The sequence below is a fragment of the Pseudonaja textilis genome, chromosome 1, assembly GCF_049901715.1.
Source record: "Pseudonaja textilis isolate UNSWEBS1 chromosome 1, rPseTex1.2, whole genome shotgun sequence".
NCBI lineage: Eukaryota > Metazoa > Chordata > Lepidosauria > Squamata > Elapidae > Pseudonaja > Pseudonaja textilis.
Window position 1 is genome coordinate 70788342 of NC_141990.1, and position 26108 is coordinate 70814449.

Here is a 26108-nt window from a genome sequence, read left to right on the forward strand (position 1 = left end):
AACCTTCTAAACAGTTTGGAGAACTGGTTGTTAGAAGAAATTACTGGCCTAATCCTGTAAGGAAGGCAGGAAGGAAACATTCTGGGGTTGCTTTCAGAAACTGCCTCTCCATTAACCCTTATTACATTCTTGGCAGGACTAGACTTCCTGTCTCAGGAACGTCTCTGGAGTTTTTTTCCCTTCCTTTGCTGGTACTTTGTTTGTGTGGAGTGACCATTCAAAGTTACACTGGCACTGAAAAAAGTGACGTATGACCATTTTTCACACTTACGACTGTTGAAGCATCCCCATAGTCATGAGAAGCCAGGCGAGGAGATGTGTGCCTCGATGTGAGTGATATTGAATTGGCCATGCCCAGCCAATAACATGACCACCAAGCCATGTCCACCTGGTCACATGACCACTAAGCCACACCCACAGAACCAGTTGTTAAAAAAAAATTGGAATCCCACCCCTGCTTATATAGTTTTTTTATATTTCAGAATTTTAATGGTGTAAGCTGCCCAGAATCAATTTCAGTGAGATGTGTGGCCATATAAATGTAATTAATAAGTAAGTAAGCAAGCAAATAAATAAATACTGATTGCCATACTAATTGCATGGACTATCAAGCTATTAGGAAGACTTTTTAAAAAGAAAACTAGAGAGAGATTAATAAATACATTTGAAAAATAATACTGTAAGATAAAAAACATGTCCACTAAACTGAACATTGAACATCCACATGTTTTTCAAAAGATTTGCATAATTCTTATGGTCCCAGCTTCCCTTGTTTTTCAAGTAACAGGTAGATTTACTCAAACTTTTAGTCATGCAACAACAAATATATGTGCTAAGCAGTATATTTGTTTATCTGTGCATGTAATCTCAATAATACCATCCCAGAAAGTGCATCATATTCTGCTTACCTGTATCCACTTCTTTTCCTCAAGCAGCTGGTCCCGTTTTGTATCTGGAATCTGTATCTTTTCGTGGTACAGAAGGTTTGATATCTTCTGATCACTTTTTTCAAGGAGAAGATTCCTTTTCCTGTTACAGCATTCATAAATATTAATGAATATACATAATGAATTTTGTTACAATTTTCCCCCAATCTGGTGACTTCCCAAATGTATTGGACTACAATTGATCAGAAACTAATGATCAGAAACTCAACATACAGTCCAATATATCTGTAGAATGCCAGGATGGGATTAGAAAGGCTAAATAAACAATTATTTCTTCAAAGATTTAGCAGTGAAATGGTTTAGTAGAGAAAACTTCCTATCCACATAATGATACTTCATTTACTGAATATACAAAATCAGACGAAGGTTGAACATGTATGTATTTTATAGTACTTCAGCAGTCAGCTGCTGTAAATTGCTTTAGAAGTTTGACAAAAGATGCCATTCCCCTGATTAAAATACAATATCTAAGGAGTTTCTAGGTGGAGAAAAATGGTGAACTGATATGTCTCCAAAGATCAGAGATGATGCTAAGGTGGAAACTGGCAACTGGGTTTCATCAAAGCTTCTCTGGATATGGACAAGTCAAGAGGTTGCCCATATCTGCTCCAGAATGCAGCTCCTTGCAAGAAAACCCCATAGGGACAGAATGGGACAATTCATCATGGCCAACTTGCCACGGCTAGTTTGCCATGGCCAACTCACCATGGGGACAATTCACTGCAGCCAATTCACCAACGGACCAGTTTGCTGTGGAACAATTCAACAATTTTATTTAATTATTTAAAATAACTGTCATTTAAAAAATTGTCATTCACATTTCATTTTGTCCCTCCTATTGCATCCTTTCTTTAATGATTCTATTTCACCATTTCTTCAATATTGTGTAACTTTTGTCCTGCAGAAAGTTGCCCCATGGCAAACTGGACATGATGAATTGTTCTAGATCTTCACAGTCCATGGATACGAACACTGGGAAGCATGGAAGAAACAAAGTTCACAGCCCCAGCGGAGCCAGTTAAAAAAAATCCTGGGCTAAAACATGTTTTTATGTTTTCTCTGTATATGTTTATCTTAAAAAATTGTGTGTGTGTGTGTGTGTGTATAAACAAACAAACCTGGGCTCACCTAAGCACCAATGTTGCAATGTACACTTTGTGTTACAAATACAAGGGCCTTCTGAACAGAAGAACAACTAGACCAGCTGGTGTAATGGAATATGAGAATAACTTTGGGAAACAGGGATGGAGGAGGGAGGGAGAGGAAGAGATCCTGCCTACAAAACAAACAGATAAGAGAGAACATAACCCACAACTGCATAATAGATAAAGAAAGAGACTCAGAAAAGAACCTCACTAACATATCAGCCTGTAAAAGAGATAGTGGGAGATTTGTATCATCAGACTTGGAACACGTCTGATGTAGTGTAATCTTATAATAAAATAGAATCAACTCTCATTTGGTTGTGTTTCCTGTCTAGTCTACTTGGAAAGGCTGATACCTACCTGATGAGAGTTCCTTTGGCCCAGGGTGTAATTAAAATGAAATAATAAAAAACTATAAGGATTTTTAAAGTAATTAAAAGCAAAACAAGATTTTACCAATCTTACCAAGATTTTGAACTAAGAAAATTAAAAATGGATAAAGGGATCGGTCAAATTTGGGAAATTGTTTAAAGTGCCTTTGAATTAATTATATAAACATACCTTCATTGGGAAGGGGAAATTTTAAATTTTCCAACAGAAATGATGGGTTGATTTTTTTAAACAAAGCGTTATTGACAATCCCAAAATAAAATAAAATAAAATCATAGACTGTAAAGCTATAAACAGCTGAAGGGGATCAAAGAGTTAAGATTATAGAGAAAAGCCAGGAGGAGGCTCACTTTTATTTGTTGCTTTTCCATTCTGGATTATAAATTAAAAGAGAGAAATTGTTATTTATAGAGTTATTTAATTTTTTATAAATATTTATTTATTTATTTAGAAAAAAGGAAGGAAGGAAGGAAGGAAGGAAGGAGGGGGGGAGGGGGGGAGGGAGGGAAGGAAGGAAGGAAGGAAGGAAGGAAGGAAGGAAGGAAGGAAGGAAGGAAGGAAGGAAGGAAGGAAGGAAGGAAAGGTTGCTTTCTTGGCCCAAGCTCAAGTCCCTTTATTTGCCTTAGTAGCGGCTCATCCTCCTGTCTGTCCTTCAATTTTTTGTTTCTATGTGTATCATACATTTTCTTTGCCAAAAATACGACAATTACTGACCGCAGGCAAATGCGTAAATGCAGCCTATTCCCTTACTGACTCCCTTGAATATATAATAATGAATATGTCAATTTAGAATACTTAACCTTGTATATTTATCTACCTATCATTTAGCAATAACTTATTGCTTCTTAAATCATGGCACGATGCCATGTTGTATGTGCCAATGGTTTGTTCTGTAGAAAAAAGTAAAAGTCTTTGATTAATAGTAAGGGTACAGAGCTTTTTGAAATAGCTTTAAACATGTTTAATCAATTTTGTGATATTTCTGTGTAGATGATCAATGTCCTAATTGCACAGTAAGATACAGTTGCCTCTTTTAATTGAAGGAAAATCCATTGTGCCAATAAATCTTTTCTCACACTAGACTATTAGTTTCATTCAGTGCAGCCAGATAAATAATTTAATCGTTCTTTATGCTGTTTGGTAGCATGATTACACTTTCTATTCTCACTTATTGGACAAAATATTCCACTTATACTAAATATCCATGTCTTTGAATATACTATTCTAAAACCCAATACACAGAGGCCTGAAAAGAACAAAAATCACTCCAAATACAATTCATAATTAATCACATGATTCAGCCAATCTGTCAACAGTTGGATACATCCAGTAGTCTTTCAGTCAGGCTTGGAGATCAGGACTCCTTGTCTGGTACACAAGGAGGCCATCTTACATACATTTGTCCTACTCCAATTTTCTTAATATTTAAGGAAGCCCTGCTTATATATAATCTTCATATCAATAAGTAACAAAATATTTACGGGTAGCCAACACATTTAAAAAATACAGATATAAACTCAGAGGCAGATTCACAGGTTTCAGCCATTTTCCCAGTGACCAAATACAGGTAGTCCTTGACTTACAACAGTTTGTTTAGTGACCATTCGAAGTTACAATGCCACTGAAAAAAGTGACTTACGATCATTTTTCACCGCAACTACCTTTGCAGCATCCCCATGATTGTGTGATCAAAATTTAGATGCTTGGCAACTGGTTCATATTTATGACCGTTGCGGTGTCCAGATTACTAATTGCAGTAATTCACTTAACAACTGAGGCAAGAAAGGTTGTAAAATGGGGCAAAATTCAATTAACAAATATCTCACTTAACAACAGAAATTTGGGGCTCAGTTGTGGTTGTGAGTCAAGGACTACCCGTATTTCATGGTCATGACAACAAAAATTGTTTTTTTCTTAGGGAAACAAATAGAGATTTTCAGTCCTCATATTTTTCTTACAATGTTATTGCCAATAAAAACAAATAATAATAAACAAAGAAAAGTTACATGAATAAACTTAACCTGTGCTTGCTCAGCTCAAACTAGCGAGGCACCATTAACTCTTCATCAGAATTGCCCAGATTTTTCTGGGAATATTTGAAAGTTTTTCAAAGAGTAAATTCGGATGCAATACATGCATACGATTTCCAATTTAAAAATTGTTATCAATTTTGCAGCTAAGTGGTCTTCTATTTCTTCAGTATTTACTCCAACAATCCTATGCTTCAACAAATTACTTAGGAAATTTGTATGGAAACTAATCAGCTGTAGAAAAGTCTTCAGCTTAAGGATTCCTGATGTCAATGCCGCCTTTGCCAATAGCCTACCAGACAGCAAATCCAGCAGAAGGATGGATACAATGAAAAATGTGTGGATGCTTGCTATTTTCAGCACAACTATTAATTTTTCAGAGAGAGGCAGGGAAAGCTACATGAGTCGTAATGGACTGCAATGTTATCATTTCTGGCACAGGTGGTTAAGGAGAAGTACAATAAAATAAATAAATTCAGGATTTTGCTATGGATACTAATCTAAAAATTACTCTAAAGTAGTTTCCCACAAGTGACAGAAATGCAATTCTTAGATTTTCCGGATGGTAATTATGGAAGCTATAGCCTTAAAAAAAAATGTTTGGCAACTGATTGAAGAAGACAGCTCTTCAGATTAAATTTTGTAACTATTTATACATTGGTAAATTGGTAAAAGTACAATCCATTGGTATGCTCTATTGTGCAAGCCAATTTCAAATCTCTAGGACTTGCACATATATTCCAATAAAGATTGCCAGTAAACTTTTTCCCACTGGACTGTGCTCCCAAACAGTTATCATCATCAAATGCTTAGCATTTACACAAAACCTGTATACTATTCAAAACAGATCACCTCCGTTAACACTCAAGAAAAGGGTTAACCCTTTATGATAGAAGGAAAAATTAAGGTGAACGTTGCACTTTGCTTTGAAGCATTTTATGGCAAGATCTTATTTCCCTGCTCAGGTTCTTATATATGCACTGCACTAACAGAATAACAGAGTTGGAAGGGACCTTGGAGGTCTTCTAGTGCAACCCCCTGCTCAGGCAAGAAACCCTACACCATTTCAGACAAATGGTTGCCCAATCTCTTCTTTAAAACGTCCAGTGTTGAGCATCCATAACTTCTGGAGGCAAGTTGTTTCACTGCTTAATTGCTCTAACTGTCAGGAAATTTCTCCTTAACTCTAAGTTGCTTCTCTCCTTGATTAGTTTCCATCCATTGCTTTTTGACCTACCCTCAGGTACTTTAGAGCAGTGGTCCCCAACCTTTTTTGTGCTGCGGCCCGGTACTGGCATCACAAAATCATCCGCAGCCCGGTACTGGCATCAGCACGCATGGCAAGGCGAGCCGAGCGACCGGCCAGCCAGCCGTCCCCCGCTTCTCCCCACCACCTTCAACTCCTCCTTTGCACCTGTGTCGATGGGCTTCGTGACGGCTTCGGGACGGTCGCTCGGCTCGCCTTGCCATGCGTGCTGAAAGAAACCTCACGCCTTAGTTTTGTTCGAAGCAGGCTCCCGCCGATGAAACTAAGGCACGAGGATTCTTTCAGCACCTAAACGCCGCTTTCCACCTGGAAAAGCTCACCAGAAGCACTTTTTCATCAAAACAAGATGGCGGCGCCCAGCAAACCGGCGGCCTGGTAGAAATTGTTCCATGGACCAGTACCAGTCTGGGGACCGGTGGTTGGGGACCCCTGCTTTAGAGAATAGCTTGACTCCTTCTTCTTTGTGGCAACCCCTGGGATATTGGAACACTGTTACTTGTTAACCTTAGCGCTTCTTTTCATTAAACTAGACATACCCAATTTCAGCAACTGTTCTTTATGTGATCTAGCCTCCAGCCCCTAATCATCTTTGCTCTTCTCTGCACTCTTTCTAGAACCTCAACATCTTTTTTTACATCGTGATGACCAAAACTGGAGGCGGTGTGGTCTTACCAAGGCATTATAAAGTGGAATTAACACTAACACTCAATTTATTTGCATGTAAGTACAGGACAGCACACACAAACATTGTGTGGAAAGGCAGCAGGTTCTTGCACACTTACTTATGAGCCCCATCATACAATGTCATTTGAGAGTAGGCTCTCAATTTCTCCAAAAAGCTGCTAATGGAAGGATGCTGTGAAGGAAGTTGAAAATTCAGCAAACTTTTCTCTTTATGCAGCTCCTCAAGTCTTCTTCTAAATTTCTCAGCTAGGAAAACAAGAGAGAATTGAGTTATCAAATGCTATATAGTATGTTACAATTTGTCTGAAATCAAATGACAACGCGATATTAGATATGCAGAAAACATTTATTTGTGAAATATTTTAACTGATTTTATTTTTTTAATGGATACAATTTTTAAAAACAGAGCTGAAAAATATCCGTTGACAGACTTGACACCCTAGACTTAATGCTGCTTAATTTCCTGATTCCAGCAATCACCTTCAACTATAGGATTACTTTTGTATATCACAACTCATCGAATCTTTCTGTGGTGAAATGTGAAAAACACATCATCATTGATTCAATATTATTATTAGCATGTTCTTTAAAACAAGATTTCTTGAAAAACATTGCTGTTGAAAACCAGTAATTCCACTTATATGTAGGCCTAACGTACATTTTTATCAGTATTTTTGCTGTAAATCTAAGTCCTCCTTTGTCTATTCAGACATCTGATAACCCTAATCATACCTCCATAATCACTTCACTCTTGACAGATTTTCACTAGCAAATTCTGAGGTTAAACGTATCATGATGCTAATTAGGCAACAGCCATAGGAAAGGGGACAGATTCTTCCTAAGGTCCCCAGAAAGGCCCAGGGGGAGAGAGAGGAAGGCTGCTATTGGACCTCACACTTTAGGTCTCTAAAACCCAAACACAACATGACCTTCAGGCCAGGCATAGAGGAAAGAGAGAGCAAAGACTCCACATCACACTTTCTTTTCTTTTCTTTTCTTTTTGCAGAGTGTAAGATAAGAAACAGAATATTAAGACTTTTCAGCTTCTGCCCTCGCATTGCCCAAGATTTCCCAAAACAATAACCAGAAATTGTGATCTGTGGCCTTGTTATATTTAGTGCTATTTTCAGAATGTTGTGTCAGCAGGCCAACATTCTTCTAATTTGGTGCTTTTAAGAAAGGTTGCCCTAGAAGCCCCATGTTGGTCATTCTGGCTTGAGAATCTGGCTTGAGAATATATATACACCATATCAGATTGAGGAAGGCTCAATCTAGAATAGATCAAAAATCTATTCTATTTATTACTGTATAAAGTTTTAAAAGTTTGGTTCATTCTGTAACTGCGTTCAACTGCTGCCAAAATTCATTTGAAGTGTTTTCAGCACTAATCTCAACACATACTCTATGCAAGTTAATTTTAAATTCCTCCTTAAAATACTTATAATTTAGATTATCACTTACACTGAATTTACTTTTGAGGACCTTTAAGAGCTTGATCAAAGGGCAAACCTGAAAACAATTATTACTTCTTCGTCAAATTAAAAAAGACATTTTATTCATTAATAACTTACAATTTAGAAAGTGTCATTTTCTTCTTTTACTTGTATTATAATTTTATACAGAGCATTTGAATATGCACTCTTCAAAGTAAAATTTAATACTTGTTTTGTCTAAGTGACAAAAAATCCTCAATGCTTTCATCACTTACAAGCACAATCACTGTTTTTCATTCTGTTTAATATATGGTTATCCTCTCAGCTGTGCAAATACACTCAGATTTACTATTATTATTACATCTTAGAAGGAAAATCTGCCCAGGTGCTAAGGAGAAATGAAAATATAATCTGAACTAAGATTTATCCAAACGGAAAATCATAGGCTTGTGAACATTTTCATTAGAGACAAGAAATATCTCCATGAAATTGAAAATAATTAAGATTAACTGATCAAGGTACAGAAATTTGATGAACACTAGTTGGTAGCAAAGTATTTTCTATTCTTTTTACTGCTATCTAGTTGCCACTACTATTTTTGCAGGCCTGATCTGTTAATCTAGAGAAACCATTAAAAGAATACAACAGATTTCAGACTGATAACTATACAAAACTCATAAGAAATCTTCATTTTCCAGAGCAAAAGTGTGGTTGTAGGGATATGCACATTTTATTGTGAGCAGCCTCCCTCCCATAAACAAAATAAACCCAAATATTTCCTCCTGACAATGAATGATGTTAAATTAAAGTCTTAGACTGGAAAAACCAATCAAGAATTCAGAAAAAAAATAAGCTACATAAAAGGTAAAAAGAAAAGATTTTCTCAGATTCCTCTTGAAAGCAAGTGGTTCAGAAATATTTATGGAAAAATATACTGTCCTATTGAAATAGCTTTTGCAGAATTAATAATTTAATGTTTATTAGGTTAACTTAATCTCTTAGAGGACAATTACTGTCTGTCCTAATCAAAATGAGGGCATAAGACTCTAGTGTGGTTCAAGTCACAGAGTTAAACTTCTCTTGGGTGACAACTATCCTTTTGCCTATCTTACCTCATAGAACTGCTATGAAGATAAGATGGGAAATTTTTGAGGGGTCCTTGATACTCTGTGAGCCTGATTGTTTTCTTGCAGACCTAGTTTCATTACCCAAACTAGATAACATCATCAGGGATAACGTTACCTAGTTTGAATAATGAAATGTCTGCAAGAAAACAACCAAGCTCACAGAGTACCAAAGAACCTTCATTTCAACCCTGAGCTCTAAATATTCTCCTTTATGGGGAAAATTTGCTTTCACAGCAATTATGGAAGCCCAAACAATTATGCCAAACACCTTGAGCTCCTGGAAAAAGATGGCCATGAATAAAAGAGCAAATGTGACTGCTTCTCTAGCCCTGGAACACAGCAAATCTGTTAGCAGTCAGGAATCAGCTCTTCTCAGGACTGGCTTGCACTGAGTGATGTTTCTTGAAGCTCTACAATGAGCAAAATATTTTTTTAATGTATCTAAAAGCTACTTGGGACAAAACAAAACAAGTTGCCATAGTCTAAAAAGGCCGAGATTGGTAACAATCGTACAATAAAGCAGATAACTTTGATTGACTTATTGATTATAGTTCAAGAATTGTTGACTCTTAGCACACATACAGTAGATAGATTTTCTCCAAGCAATCTGTCCCTAACTTGATTCTTCCAGATCTTCCAGTGGTGCACCCATTGCTAACTGAGGGGACAACCTCATTCTGCATTTAATAACAAAAAAGCTTGTTCCCAAATCAAACCAACATCGTAAAGCAATATGAGCTTACCATAGATTGAGAAGAATGGTCTGGGAATGTGACTCACCTCCACTAGCATCCTGAACAATACCATAAGCTATACTGGCAACCAGTTACTGAGCTTCAGTTTAAAAACAGAAATAACTTACTAATTAAAATAAAATGTCTTCAACTAATGTATCCAGTGGTCACTTCTGTGCCATCAGCCATCTTATCACAACCAATACATGAAATGACAAAAGCATCCTTCCAAACAATAAATGTCTGTCAGTTTATTGCTCCGTCAAATCTGTCAAATGTGCCTTTTTTTTGCGCTCCAGGACAAGATGACACATTATGTAAAGGTCAAGTGGAAAAAAGTCTTTTCCACAATGCCACCATCCTTCCTTCCTAAGTGTTGGTGCACCTAATAATTGTTGCTTAAAAAAACAAAGGTTTACAGGACTAGGAAATTATGCACCATTTTTTTCCTTCATTTCATTTTTTTTTTGAGGAACAATCAACATTCTGATCCAGATTTCTTTTCCATATTTTAAAAAATACCATGGTTTATTTTTCTTTCTTTTATAATTAATATTAATATTAATATATATTGACATTAATATAAACATTATATATTTATTTTATATTTAAAACCATATGATGATAAGGGCAATGAACATGTTATTATTTTTTTAATGTTATATTACCCTAGAAAAGATTAGTATTTATTTCCAAATAAAAATATGTATCAAAGCAAAAAAAAAATTCCTAATCAAGATAGAGATAGAAGAATTCAGTGAAGAAAACTACACATTTCAAATCCGCCTTGTTTTAAGCATTGAAAAATCTCTTTCCTTTGACTTTTGATCTTACTACTTTGTAGAAATAATTCTGAGATTAAAAAAATGTTGGAGAGAAAACAAATTGTAATGGTATGCTTCATAATCGAGGTTAATATCCATGATCCCATAAACCCAAATATAAAATTACCACTCTGCACCACTATATGGTTTAATCAAACAGACAAGAGATTGCCCATATTTATTTATTTTTATTTATTTTATTTGTCAAGCAAGTATTAGATAACAGGTATAAGTATAAACATAGTTATGAATACATGAAATGGATACGAATAAAAAGAAACATTAGGACAGGGATGTTGGCACGTTGGTGCACTTATGCATGCCCCCTACAGACCTCTTAGGAAAGGGGTGAGGTCAACAGTAGACAGTATAAAGTTAAAGTTTTTGGGGTTTGGGGAAGAAACCACAGAGTCAGGTAGAGTATTTCAGACATTGACCACTCTGTTGCTGAAGTCATATTTCATGCAATCAAGTTTGGTGAGGTTTACCTTGAGTTTGTATCTATTGTGTGCTCTTGTATTGTTGTGGTTGAAGCTCATTGACAGGTAGGGCATTGCAATTGATAATTTTATGTACTACACTTAAGTTGGACTGAAGGCGGCGTAGTTCTAGGTTGTCTAGGTCTAAAATTTCAAATCTGGTGGCATAAGGTATTTTGCTATGAATAGAGGAGTGAAGCACTCTTCTCATGAAATGTTTCTGGACTTTCTCGACTGTATTAATATCCAATATGTAGTGCGAGTTCCAGACTGATGAGTTGTATTCAAGTATTGGTCTAGCAAATGTTTTGTATGCTCGAGTCCAGTTAGTAGTTCTATATTACCAGGGGGAGCTATGCAGGATTAGGTTAACAACTCTTAATGCCTTTTTGGCATTTATATCAATAAACAGGATATTTCCCTAAAGTCATCAACATATGAAGGCAACATTGGATCAACAGCATATATCATTATAGGAGGTATTCTTACATCTTCAAACAATATCATTTACAGCGACTGCAGTTTGCTGTTAAACTGAAACTGATCTGATACATTTTCTATCCTCTGAAAGAGCTGTGATTTAAACAGATAAGTATCACACATGCAGCTACAGCACCCACCAAATTAAACCCTTTTATTTTCTCCTCTGGTTTATCAAGGTGAAAGGATGGCATTTTCCTGAGAAATTTGCTGATTTTAAGAGTTCTTTTATAATTGCATTTGCAAAATTTCCCAATACCTCTGAAAGAATATCATTACTCTTTATTCTGGAGCCATAATCAAGATTTCCCTGTGGACATGATTAAATAAAATACCTTTTCCAATAAAGAAATGTCCCTGGAGGAAACATTATCAAATTTAAACATTCTGATAATGTTTAATAATTAGGCATTGTAGTTTAAGATTTTATGGTGCTGAGCACACTAAATTTCAAGTGGGTTCAAGTAGTTCAGGTGTCCAGTAGCTATTAAAAGTTACGAATCAAGATACCAGTAACTACCTCCACACATTTTTTTTTCTCTTTTTTAAAACCAACTTCACACAGAGCTCTGTAAAAATTAACATGGATGGCTTTTTTTAAAATTATACCATGTCATTCATTGCAGTGAGTTTCAATACATTCATGGTTATTGTGCAAATTATTTGTACAGAATTATTTATTGCTTTAAAATAAAATATGCCATCAGGTGCAGACTTTTTTTTCCCTATTGGTACAATTGCATCCTCATAGCCTAAAAATAAATTGGGATAAAAGAAATCCTTGCTGTTTTCTGAGCCTGGTTGTTTGCTTGCAAATGTTTCATTACCTGACCAGGTAACATCAGTTCAACCCTGAGCTATACATCACTTGAATAAGAATATGCATTGAAGCAAGGACAAGATCAAAATACTGTAACATCAGATTTTGGATCATTCTGTATCCAGCCTGAAGCAGAAGTAAGATTTCACTGTTTAACGTTTCAGGGGAAAACAATGCTAGCAATCAGGCGAGCTTATTTATATGATAGACTGCATGAAGCTTAGCACTGGGAATTTCAATCTAAATTCTTTCAAGCTGTGAGCTGAGGTCTCTAAATTCTACACTAAATATCAAAAGCAGTAAAACTGGTAAAAGAATCCTAGCAATTTGCAAGGGGCAATAACCAACTTTGTAAGGCACAGCAATTACATTTCTGGAGTAGTATGATCTAAAACTCTACTAAAATAAATCATTTTAGTATTCTATTGCTACCTGGTATAGTATCTGCATTATCTCAAAGGCAACCAGGGACATCTGCAGGAGAATCAAAAAACACAATTAATGCTTCTTTTTTTTATGATTGTGAAGTCATGGGCATCTTTTCTTTTTTCACCCGTTTATATCCCCTGAAAAGTTCAATATGACAATGTTATAAGAGGTGGATAAGCCAAAGCATTATAACACATAGCCAAACCATAGCCAAGTTGTGGAGGCACAATGCAGGGGTGGGATTCACATTTCTTAACAACCTGTTATGTGGGCGTGGCCTAATTTGTGGGTGTGACTTGGTGGTCATGTGACTGGGTGGGTGTGGCTTGGTGGCCATGTGACTGGCTGGGCGTAGCCTGGTGGTCATGTGATTGGCTGAGTGTGACTTGGTGGTCATGTGATTGGGTGGGTGTGGCCTGGTGGTCATATGATTAGGTGGTCCATGTGACTGGCTGGGCATGGCCTGGTGGTCATGTGATTGGCTGGGCGTGCTTGGTGGCCATGTGAGCGGCTGGACATAGCCTGGTGGTCATGTGATTGGCTGAGTGTGACTTGGTGGTCATGTGACTGGCTGGACGTGCCTGGTGGTCATATGATTGGGTGGGCCATGTGACTGGCTGGGCATGGCCTGGTAGTCATGTGAGTGAGTATGGCTTGCTGACTAGCCATGGCTTGGTGGTCATGTGATTGGGTGCGGCTTGGTGTCATGTGACTGGGTGGGAGTGGCCTGATGGTCATATGACTGGCTGGGCATGGCCTGGTGGTCATGTGACTGGGTGGGTGTGGCCAACTCAATGTCACTCATGTCAAGGGGGGCCTCACTTGGCCCCTCCCCTCCCAGTCATTCCTTGTCACACCCAGCCTCAACTTATCTATAGTTCTGTAAAAATGTTGTTCACCTTTTTTTGACTTTATTATCTATGTACTGTAGATGTACTTTCATGGACTACTGAAAGGAGGAAATGGCTGAATGCTTTGCTCAAGAGTGTGATAGGCAACTGGCTTTTAAGGGGCTATCAGAAAGAGGGGGGGCAATATATTTTCAAAAGCACCAGAAGGCAAACAGGAAGCAATGGATGGAAACTGAACAGAATCAAACTAAGACTAAGGAGAAACTTCCTGACAGTGAGAACAATTAACCAGTGGAACTGTTTGCCACCAGAAGTTCTGGGTGCTCCAACACTGGAGGTTTTTAAGAAAAGACTGGACAGCCATTCCTCTGAAATGGTATAGGGTTACCCCCAAGGTCCCTTCTAAGTATTATTCTGTTATTCTGACACAGTTCCCAGGGCCTCTACTCAAGAGTTTGGCATCCTCAGTTTTCCTGCCTGAGCAGAGGGTTGGATTAGAAGAGCTCCATAGTCCCTTTCAACTCTGTTAAACACACATTTATGCTCTGGACTATAGAAATGTAAACCTGAAAAATATCTGGGCAAAAGAAAGACAGTAAAATCTGTCTAGGTATAGGGACAGTGTAAAACATTAATATATGATAAATAATGGAACAATTAAAAATCATAGCACAGAGGTTTTTTTCTCTTTCTCTCCCTTCCTTCCTTTACCTTTCTTTCTTCCTATTTGTTTTTCTTTCTTTCTCTCCTTCTTTCTCTCCCTTCCTTTCTTCCTTTCTCTTTCTTTCTTCCTATTTCTTTTTCTTTCTTTCTTTCTCTTTCTTTCTTTCTCTCCTTCCTCTTTCTTTCTTGCTCTTTCTTTCATGCTCTTCCTTTCTTGTTTTTTTTCTTGCTTCCTTCCTTCCTTCATTCCTTCCCTCCCCCCCCCACTCATGTACACACACACACACACACACACACACACACACACACCAGCAGCCCCAGGACATTTCCCCATCCACCCTTTCAGAGCACCATGGTGGGGATGGCTGGGGCAGGGGGCAGCAGCACAGCTGCGGGAAGCAGCCCCAGGAGTTCCCTCCCTCCCTTTCAGGGCACCTCTCAGGCAGCAATGGCTGGCCTGGCAGGTGGCCAAAAGCAGACTGCAGGCATGTCACACATGTGCATGAAGTTGTGCATGTGCGATAGGGACTGAGTGGGCAGGGAGCGGAGAAGTGGGTGCAGAGGGGCGAGGCCAGCTAGAGGTCCAATTTACTGGTTCTCTGAACTACGGAGAATCATAACAACCGGTTCTACTGAACCAGTATAATCCCACCCCTGGCGCAATGGTTAGAGGGGTTAGAATGCAGTATTGCAGGCTAATTCTGCTGACTGCCAGGGGTTCAATCCTCAGTGGCTCAAGGTTGATTCAGCCTTCCATCCTCCCAAGATCAGTAGAATGAGGATCCGGATTGTTGGGGCCAATATGCTGACTCTTAGCTTAGAGAGGCTAAAGCACTGTGAAGCAGTATAGAAGTCTAAGTGCTATTGCTAGCCTCTCCTTAAATCAGACAATAAGTGCTGCAATATATATTAACATTTTTCCTATTTTTTTCTTTATGCAGCTTCTTCCTCACTAGCAGACCTGCCATTTGTTTTTACCTCAAAACTGAAGCAGCAGTGCAGCATATAAATCATAACCGTTTTGTTTTTATGTATTGCCAGATATTAACCACTAAATTTTTTACAAGACTAATATTATCATTCATTCATCCATATTCTCTCTCCCTCTTTCTCTCTCTAATTAAAAGAAATTAAAAGATGGTATTTTTGTCCCCAAAGTGGTTATGGCCAGAAATCCTATCATTAGAGTATTGTTGAAGCATTTCATAATAGAATCCGACTGTTAAAAAAAAAAACCCGATTATAAAGAATTTCCCAGCCAGAACAATAGGGTACAAATAAGGGTTGTTTGATTAGTTTTATTTGAAAAAGAAAGTGGGTGAAGGAAGAGTCAAGAAACTATAAATAATAGTGCTATGCAAAAACCCCAAAATTTGGCTCAGATGCATGCATATATTGTTTTGTATAATTCGTCCTTCATGAAGTAAATACAAAGCCATGCTTTCTGGCAACTGTAATCAATCTTTTTAACTATTATTATTTCTGGCATAAACTCTAACAAATATCCCACACTTAAATAATAGCTCTTTAAGATCCATTTATTGTCAGAATCCAAGTGAAAAGAAAATGTTAAAATATGTATGCCCTCTAAAAGCATAAGCTTCCTTGAGTTGCTATAAAAATGCAAACTACTTTTTCCAAGCACCTTCCACAGAAATTCTGCTTTTAAAAAATCTAAGTGGTGAGTTTAACCTTGGAGCTGTCAAATTCTGTCATGAATAATGAACCATGACAACATTCCAACATCCTTGGACATCAGAAAAAAAATTCTCCTCTATGCTAAGCAAGGCAAAATGTTGTTACTGCTTTCCAATAGAATTTTACTTGCCAAGAAAATGTATGAAATGTATTGTATTTAAAATTGAAGGAGCAGAAAAATCAATTTCTCCCTATGCTATGAATTCCATATACTACAGCAAGAAAATATATGCATATGAAAAAAAATTCAACTATATTCCAAAGAAGCTAAGCCCGGGGAAAAGATTGAAACCGTTACACAAATTATTGTTGAGTTCATGGGCACTGTTCAGCATGATAATGTGAAATTCATTTCAATTAAGCCATGTCCAATACTGAAAAAAGAAGATATATGCATACAAATGAGCATGTGCACAAGCACACTCTGTGTGTGTGTGTGTGTGTGTGTGTAATTTATTAAATTTATATGCCACTCATTTCATGATTTGAGGAGACTCTGAGCAGCTTTAATATAATCAAATAAAGAATTACCAACGTCTAATCAAGCAATTTATTTATTAAAATATTTTGGGTGTGCTGATTATATACCCTCTTTTAATTGTCATAAATATTCATGGAAGTAGGTTAATTCAATCTCTAAGTAATATAATCATTCTTGGGAATTTAGGATAAAATAAGTTTCCTAAGAAATTAAATTAACAAATGGTACGTACCGATATCCAAAGTGTATATCAGTACTCCGCAAGACGTGGGCAACAATATCTTAGGCGGAAATGTAATACCTATGGTAGAAATCTTAGTTTGCACAGAATGCCATGACTTCATTTGGGGTAAAAAGGGACACTTCTCTGAAGTGTTCCAAAATGGTCTTTTCCATTGGCAGGGATTATAGCTTCTAAAATTGGTAACCTTTTTTTTAAATCTTCCACAAACAAGGTATGAAAGTCTCAACTGGACAAAAAGATTATGGATATCTGATGAAGATTGTGGCAAATGGAGAATTACAACTTGGAAGAGAAAAGGATTGAGTGCTAAGGAGCATGAATTACCAAAAGGAAAGGAAAAAGTTTTGTTGTATGTTTGTGAAACTAAGAGGAAGAGGAAGAATGTAACTGAAGGGAAGCAGTCTGATCCCATGGAATATGTACATATGAATATGCTAGGAAATAAAAATATAGTCTCCATCATAAAGGGGTTGAAATACAGGTCAATAAATAAGAATCTGTACCAACTAGATTATTGTTAGAGCAAAAGAAAGTAGAAATATATAGGGTGATAATAGTTGCATGTTACACTCCTGTGAACCAGTCAGCATAATGGAAAACCAATGATGAATTTGGGAAGAAAATGCAATATTCAGGATGAACACAACTCAGTGAGAAAATTATTCTTTGGGTGACAAGAATAGGAGGGTGGGAACAAAAGAATATTGAAGACATGTTTAGGCTATTTAGGATTATGGAGAGTATATGTTCAGAAAAAGACCCATTTGTTTTGCATGTATGGTTTAAGCCTCAGTCTATTCATATAATTGAGAAGGCAATGCATAGAAAGGAATGGTTTGTTTCAATTTTATAATGAAAAAAAGTAAATCTATAGGGGTGCTTAATTGTGGGTGGAGGCGAAGTAGTAGTAGAAGAAGTTGCTTGGAATTATATTACAGAGTGTCATAGAAGGTACTAAATGAAAAGATAAAAAGAATGAAAAGAATGAAATTGTAAATTAAAAGAGGATATGCAATATCTGGGTGTTGCACGTATATATATATATAACACAAAATTGAGGATGAAAGTAAAATTACTACATTATGTGCATAGATAGAAAAATGTCAATGAGAAATAGTGGAAGATTAGATAGAGTTTAAACCAGAATTGTTCTTGTTGGGAATAATTAAAGGAAAATATAGGAAAAAGATTCAATATATTCTACTACATATATTGATAGAAACGAGGATAGCATTTGCACAATGTTGGAAACAAAATAACACGCCCTCAGAGGAATTAGTAATTCAAAATTTTTTAGATTGTGCTGAAATTGATAAACTTACATTAAAATTAAAGGATAAAAAAGAGTTGAAGTATTACGAAGTTTGGGACAATTGGTATAAACGGTTGAACAACAGAAATAAGGATAATGGAGATAAGAAAATTATAGATAAATGTATATGAATGTATATAAATGTATATATTTATATGAGATTGTTATATGTAATAATGATGTCACTTACCATTAATATTAAGATTAAGATTTGTAAAATGTGAAAAAGAATAACAAAAAAATATTTTTTTAAAAATGACAAAGAATATGTCAAAGAAAGCAAGAAACATGAAGCTTAAAACAGAAAATGCAGAACAAATTTTAATGGAAGTAAAACAAAATGTTATGGACACGGGTGAAAAAGACTAATCAAAGAACACCAGCAAAGTGAACAAAGTTAAAATAAAAATGATGAAATTATAAGGATATTTTGAGAAATGTTTGTCTTTTCTCCAAACCCTTAATAATCTGAATTTAAACTTGTTAAATGATTCTATGCTTGCTGAATGCTTACAGAATTTTTGTATTGGTTTGGCTCTGATGCCTCCCTAATAGATTATATAACAACTTTAAAAAAAAACACTTTTTATTCAGAATATTTTTATAGAAAGTGGTGAACACTTTCCAGTTTTATTTATTCAAGTTCCTAATGTATTATATTTCTTGATTTGACCACTATTATCATGGAGGAAGATGACTTTTGCCTTATCCAATGAAATGGGCACCCCAACTGGGAGAAATGATTTCTAACATTTTAAAATCTGATCCAGCTCTGGGGAGCCAATTTCAAGCCATCAGTTTAACGTAATCCAGCTCCTTCAGCCTGCTGTTAAAGCAGCCACAGCCCAAAGACTAGAGATCAGATTTTTCACACAGAGAATTGGTTTGACTTAGATTGCCTTGAAGCTAAGAGACCTTTTAACCAACACATGATAGATCCTTTTTATGTATTCTATACATGATCTGGTACTACTACAAAAATGGTAGTGCAAGTAACTATGTCCTAAGAAGAAAAGGGAATTATTTGGGATGGAATCAAAATGAGTGGATAGGAGAAGGAAGTACTTTAAAATTTTGTAGGAAGTAATACTGATATATTAAAGAGTGGAACAGGAATAAATGCTTTTAAAGTTAGTGCTTAGGAAGAAAAGAAAAAAGGAAATAATAAAACTATAAAAATGTTGAAAAATGCTATGGCTGTGGCGGTTGCCAGTGTGCAACACTGAACACTGAACACAGAATAAAATAAAAATAAGTGATGTTCCTTCATTTCTTGATGTATTTATGAGTAAATTTATAAGTAATGCTTCTGGTGACTAGAGACAAGGTGCCCATATTCTGTATACAGTAAGTTATTAGCTTTGAATGTGAATGGTTTGCAAAAAAAAAAAAGTATTAGATAGAAGCTGTGATAAAATAAGGAGCATGGATGTTATCAAAGATGAAGGTAGTTGTTTTTGATGTGAAAAAATAGGAATTAATTGCGAATTTTACATAAATTGTAAATTTAGAACAAATAGGTGAACTTCTTCATAGAATGTTCCTAAGATGGAGAACAAATGGAAAACTATTAAGATGGGGAAATGCTGGTAGAAATCTATTATGCATTTTTGGGGGGTGCAAATGGATATCAGCCTTTCCCTGCCTCTTACTAGCTCTTAGTTCCAAAACAAGGCTTTATTAATTTGAGTCCACTACATATATGCATATGAACTAAAATGGAATAACTATGAGGCAATTAAAAATGTTTTTTCACATGCTAAGGATCTTACTACTGAGGCACAGGGAACTTAGATTGAGATGACACTGGAATTGACAAGCCATTTTCTTCTTAAACCTACCTTGAGTAACTGTTGGGCAAATAAACAAATTAATGTGAGCCCACCTGAGCCAGGGGTAAATTCTGAGTTGTGCCCATCCACAACTTATAGCAGCAACTGGTTGTCAGAAACATACCTTTCTCATAGTCCTCCTCAGCTACTGCTTTCTCCTGAAGCTTCTGAAGTTTTCTCATCAAGGATTTTATCTGTATCAATTAACAAAATCATGAGCTATATTCTTCTATGCTGCTTTGAAAAATTGTGACCTAAGCATTGTATATATGATCACAACAATTCTAAAGTTTTGATTTCATTCCACTTGGCCCATCCATTTCTGAAGACACTTCTGTCACCCCACATTACACAATCATCATACATAATTCAAAAGCACTCAGAAGAGACATGATGATATAATGACCGGCTATATTTAGATGAAGATATGAAAATCAGATGAGTTTCCCATGATTCCCAAATTGGAAAAAAAATCAAACACATCGCAGATTGCTTATTTTACCTATCTTGAAATTTGTAGGCTTCAACTAGGAAATCTTAAATTAAAAATTAATTAATTGCATTTAGTTAAGGCTCACCCGCAGCAGTGGTGGTATTCTGAAATAGTAGGTGAGAGCAATGGAGAAAAAATTGTAGCAAGGAGAATGGGAGAAAACTAAAATGAGATTGAAGGGCAGCAAATATTGTAAACTTTTGGTGGAAAGTATAGAAAGGCTCAAGATATTTGGAAGGCAAAGAAGCATTCAAAAACTTTGGGGTGCTCCATCACTGGAGGTTTTTAAGAAGAGATTGGACAGCCATTTTTCCAGAATGATATATGGACTCCTGCTTCAGCAGAAGACCTCAAACTACTAACTATGTAATTCTGTACTTCTGCAACTTATTTTGCTTACTGATTATAATCATCCAACAATATCTTCATAGGCATCTTCTCAAGTTCTCAGTAGAAACATTCCCCAAAATAAGCATTACAACAGTTATTGCACTGCTTTATATCAGAGATCTCCAAACTTGGCAAGTTTAAGATTTGTAGACTTCAACTCCTAGAATTGAAGTCCACAAATCTTAAAGTTGCCAAATTTGGGGACTTTTGCTTTATATTGAATGTATATACTTACTTAAAATTCTATCACATAAAATGAGCACAAAAAGCACAAACCTTTACTAAACGACGATTGCCCAACAAACATTCCTGTAGTACTGGTTCATATTCCTTCATCAGAAAATCCCAACTGTGGTCACTGGCAACGCCACAACTCTCATAGCCAGAAGTCACTGAAGAATCAGCAGATGTTGCGTCTAAAGAGTCCGTGGAAGAAGAGAATGCATTATTTGCATGGAAAGGTGAGAGGGTCCCACAGACCTGCAAAATGTCATCTTCGGCAGCTTCCAAGGGACAGGTCCCAACTTCATCGCCCAAGGAGTTACATGAAGCCCACAATTCTGTTCGTGAAATTCTTTGGACTTCTCCAGATAGATGAAAATTAATATTTTCTGTTTTCTCTATTCCACCTAGCTGCACAATTTCTTTAGATTCCCTACTTCCTGATTCACCTGCAGCAGCTTCAGAGGCTGAATTTAGCGAGAGCTGGATGAAACTAAAATGGGAGTGAAAGGAATCCTGAAGACTGGAAGGACCATTGAAAGTTTCTTTGTTTTCAGGCTCCTGGGTGTTGATCCCTTTCTCTTGATGCTGAGCACATAATCTTTCTTTCTTTTGTGAACCAACACCTTCCGAAGTCTTCTCCACTGCATCTAGCAACTTGCCCGACCATGCAGATAAGCTTCGTGCAGGTGAGACATCTCTTTTATAATTGTTAATCTCAGGAGAATCTGACAAGATTGTTGCATGGGTCTGAGACATTCTGATGTATTTGTGGCAGCAGGAGGTCTAAACAGCATGCCAGAAATAGAATAATCCCACGACAGGTTCACATGGTATCTCCAAAGAACAGGACTTAAGTTCTTGATTGTGTGCTATCTGTATTACTCAGACAGTTTGGTTCACTGACAGATGGAGGGTGAAATTCTATGTCTTGTAGGACCGTGGTTCCTTTTCCACCTTCTCTTAAGAACCCACAGGTAATTAAAAATCTTGAATTTCTAAAATAAACAAAGTGGGAAAATGATCACAAATGTATTTTTCCACATAAGAGGGCATTTTGGAAACTAATTTGAAAAAACACACACAATACTTTGAAAAACCACAAAACCACATAGATTTATATCAAATTCTGTTTACAAAAAGCAGGGCTCCAGAGGTGATAGCAACTTCAAAATGATTAATTAATAAAATGTAAATTTTAATATGATGGGAAGAGATTACTTAAAAACAGGGCTTGATGGTAATAAAAATTTTTGTATTTGTATTTAAAGCCAAGTAAAAGGTAGTATTAGTTCAACTACGTTGGAGATTTGGCCCTCAGCATATCACTTAAGGACTAGAGTTAATTGTCAGCCTGGAAAAGCCTTGTTCTAATGGATTATGCCATGTTTTTCCCAGAATTTTTAATTGTTCAAATTTCTGTTCATAATTAATTTGTATCATTATCAAATGTAGCAGATGTACACATATTTTTGTTGCTTTTTGTCACACACAGAAAATAGAATTTAGGCACTTTAGACAAATAGTATGAATGACAATTTTATCTTGACCGTGTGCTGCCTGTAAGAGAAACTATTGTGCAAAATAAAGATTTGAAATAATGAGTTTAAAAAGATTGATAGTAAGCACTGTAATGTTCTGGCTGACATTTTTGGATAGTAAATCAAAGAATTATCGCCATGATCTCTTTTATTGTATGTAAAGTGTGGTATTATCATCAGTGAGATGTAAAGATAAAAAGATTTTGGCTCATACACATAAACATTCCTTACTACTGAATTACATTTTGAAGCAAGGATATTGCACTATAATAAGCCATGTTGTATTAATGTATTGTATTATAATAACCCACATGTGTATGTTAGTGGACTGTAGCCTGCATTGACCATTACAACAAATGGAGATGATTCAAGTTTTCTTCTTTGATTGTAAATGCCAATTTGAAGACCTGCCCCAATTATCTACAGAGACCAGATAAATCTATTTCTACCCAAAGCTTCACATGCCTATTTACCATCATTTAGGGCTTTCCCAAACCTTCTGAGTGTATGAATCCAAATCTGCCTTATTATGGAATTCCAACATGTGTTGTAAATGCAAGTCTCTCTCCAAGGGTCCACAAATATTATTTAACCTGGTAAAAATCTTTTAAACAGCCTTAAGCTTTTATCCAATTGGCTTCCAGGTAGTCCCAAATGCCTTCAATTGCAGATAAACCCAGGGGTGGCATTCAGCTGGTTTGGGCCGGTTCAGATGAACCGGATGTTAAATTTACATCTGGTTTACCAAACCGGCTGGGCCTGCCCCCCCTCCCAACCGTCTCAGGAGTCTGGCCCATTTTGGATGCAGGTAAGTGCAGGGTCCACATGGAGGCTCTGGGAGAGCAAAAAACGGCCCTTCCGGAAAATCCTGTAGGCCACGCCCACCATGGCCATGCCCACCCAGAAACCAGGCAGAGAACCAGTTGCTGGGATTTTTGAACCCCACCGCTGGACATACCAATTGTAAGCATAAACAACCAACCATCTCTGATTCTCCCATCAAGTCAATTCATCCTTCTCAGTCACCCCAGTTAAGAGATTCACCAGGCCATTTCATCAACTGCAAGAACTTCTACAGTTCCTATTGTTTAGACAATATTCTTTGTCAGGTAACTCAGATAAGCTGATTCTAAAAAGCAAACAGTGACCATCTGACAAAACTGAGTCATTTCCACTGTCCTGTTATTGCTGTGATAGAAAAGGGGAAAATATTGTCATGTATCTAATTTTTTTTCAAGTATCTTTTTCTCCCCTTTGCATAATTCCTCAAATCAGTCTTTCCTGATTTTCAAACATTTGGTACTACAGAAACTTCTCCTGCCGCTTGACTTCATTACGAGATATATTGCTGGATACTACGTATTCTCAAATATAAACACCAGTCAATTGAGCTAAAATTCCCATTAGGAGAGCTTCAGTGTCAAGTTATGCTATGAAGTCAGCAAATGAATAGATGAATAAGTGCATCCGATAAATTCAAATACAGGCTTGCTATGAGTCAATATACAGATGCTGTTCCAAAGATCGGTGTTACACAAGTTCAGTCTTGTCTTTTAAGATCACACACATCAAAAAGAAATTAAACCATTGCAACAGTATTTTCCTTCATGTTTGTAAAATATAAGTATTCATCCCTTTATTCTAGCTTGAAAAAATTCTTGTTCCTTTAGTTTAGGTTCCCCTGAACCATGTCTTAGTGGCTGCTATAATAGCAATATGCAGATTCAGAAAAATAATACTGGATATATTGGAAGCAGGAGAAACACCAGCTGGTAAGTGGCTTCATGTTATTCACGCTACTGTAACTAGAGAAAAGCTCCTTCTGTAAGTTTCCTATTCCCAGAAGATACCATCTGCTGTAATTAGCTTTAGTGTAAGCAAGCCAATTGAATGTTTGGGTTTTGATTGTAGGCTCATTTTATTGTTCTGACCTCTAAATACTTAACAGAACTCAAGACTTTAGTGAGAAACAGCATCTATACCCAGGAACCGACATAAAACATTGAAATACATTCATCCTCTAATCAATTCTTCCCCAGTTTGCTCCCCTGTTTCTATGGAATTTAAGCACAACATTAAACATTGACATCTTTGGAAACAAGCACAGAGTTGTCAGATGTTCTGTGTTGATTGATTCGCCCAATCCTATTGGTTGTGTAACAGCAGGAATGCAGACCATAGTCTGAAGACACATGATGTGACAGATTTGGACTGATCAGTACCTAGATGGAACACTTGGGAAGGCTTATGTTTGAAGTAACTCTTATCTAGAGTCCAATTAAAAAGAATTGGCCATTTTCATTCTTGTGTAGTTTACATTTCTAATGCTAGAATCCTCATGTCCTTCCAAATATATGGAGATAAAAGATTCCTAATAGTTTTTAAAAAGGAGTAGCATCAGAGACAAGGGCAATGGATAGAGGGCTCTGCCAGACCCATTTATTACAAGAAAGAAACAATTTTGTTTACATCTGTGAACAACTGGAAATTTGAAATACATTTCCAAATTATACCAGCTTCACATACATTAAGTACATTAACATACATTAAGTGAAGTTTTTCTAAATAATGTTCTAATTCTCAGAATAAGATTTTGCAACCTGCCTTGGGCCATACTACCCTTTCCAGAGCACCAGATACAATATCTCTTCCTTACCTCCCTAATAATTTATAGGGTATAAGGAATAGGTTGGTGTTTGCTCATCAATAACATGCACAGATCTCGGTTGCAGTTGTGGATGTTTAGGCTATGAGATTTCCACACTCAAAGCTGAAGCCTATTTAGAATTTGTTGTGCACTTTGCTTGGACAATCAAGGCAATGGGAACAAGTTCTGACAACAATTCAGCTTTCTGTAGACTTTGCACAGAAGGCCAGATTCATCTTGCCCAAGCAATGTAGGAGTACTGCAATGGTCCTGATTTTCATACACAAGCACCACTCAATTATGTCTCCCTCATAAATCTGATGGCAATACTTCCCAGGAATGGCACAACCTACAGTTTGACTGTACATCATGCCAGCATGTGGAATATGTGAAAACTACTTCATATGCAAAAACAACTAATTGTTGTGACAAATTTAGGCAAACTGTGAAGATTACATACATTTCAACTATAAGAAAAAATCAGAATGGTCCTTCCAGTGTGTCAAAGGACTTTTGTGAAATCTGGACCATGAGAAATACTGAGAGAAAATCAGATGCCTCTGAACTAAGCTATGCCTTTGATGCCTTTGATTATTAAGCTAAGACTATGATAGATTGTGAGAATATCAATAAATCTATGTTGGATCAAATAAAGGCTGACTGATCCCTTGTGGCAGTGATCAACAAGTAGAAACACCCTTTGGGCATATGATGGTTGAAACAGGCAATGGATTAGAAAAATGATTATGCTTGGCAAAGGTAAGACAGTGAATAAGCTTGAGGGACAGGATCAAAAAGATTACTGCAATAGTATGAAAAGCATTTATCAATTTTTTTCCAGAGTCAACCCAGCTTAATGGTAGCAAACATAGTAAACTGCAGATATTCTTATCGACGGATTAGACTTTTTCATGGGTTATTAAAATATGGTTGGAACACTGATGC

General features: G+C 36.6%; 1 protein-coding gene across 3 annotated transcripts in view; it reads right to left on the reverse strand.

Annotated features, from left to right (window-relative positions):
* Positions 1 to 26108, reverse strand: part of DISC1 (DISC1 scaffold protein) — a 145858-nt gene that overhangs the window by 106527 nt on the left and 13223 nt on the right. For 2 of the 3 annotated variants that reach the window (XM_026705192.2, XM_087937609.1), the window contains exons 2-5: positions 21030 to 21973; positions 19995 to 20064; positions 6562 to 6709; positions 909 to 1029 (exon numbers count right to left, since the gene is read on the reverse strand). In XM_026705192.2, coding sequence (XP_026560977.2) covers positions 909 to 1029; positions 6562 to 6709; positions 19995 to 20064; positions 21030 to 21734 — 1044 coding nt within the window. In that variant the 5' untranslated portion in view covers positions 21735 to 21973. The remainder of the gene's footprint in view (positions 1 to 908; positions 1030 to 6561; positions 6710 to 19994; positions 20065 to 21029; positions 21974 to 26108) is intronic. The other variant, XM_087937601.1, reaches the window with a different exon arrangement.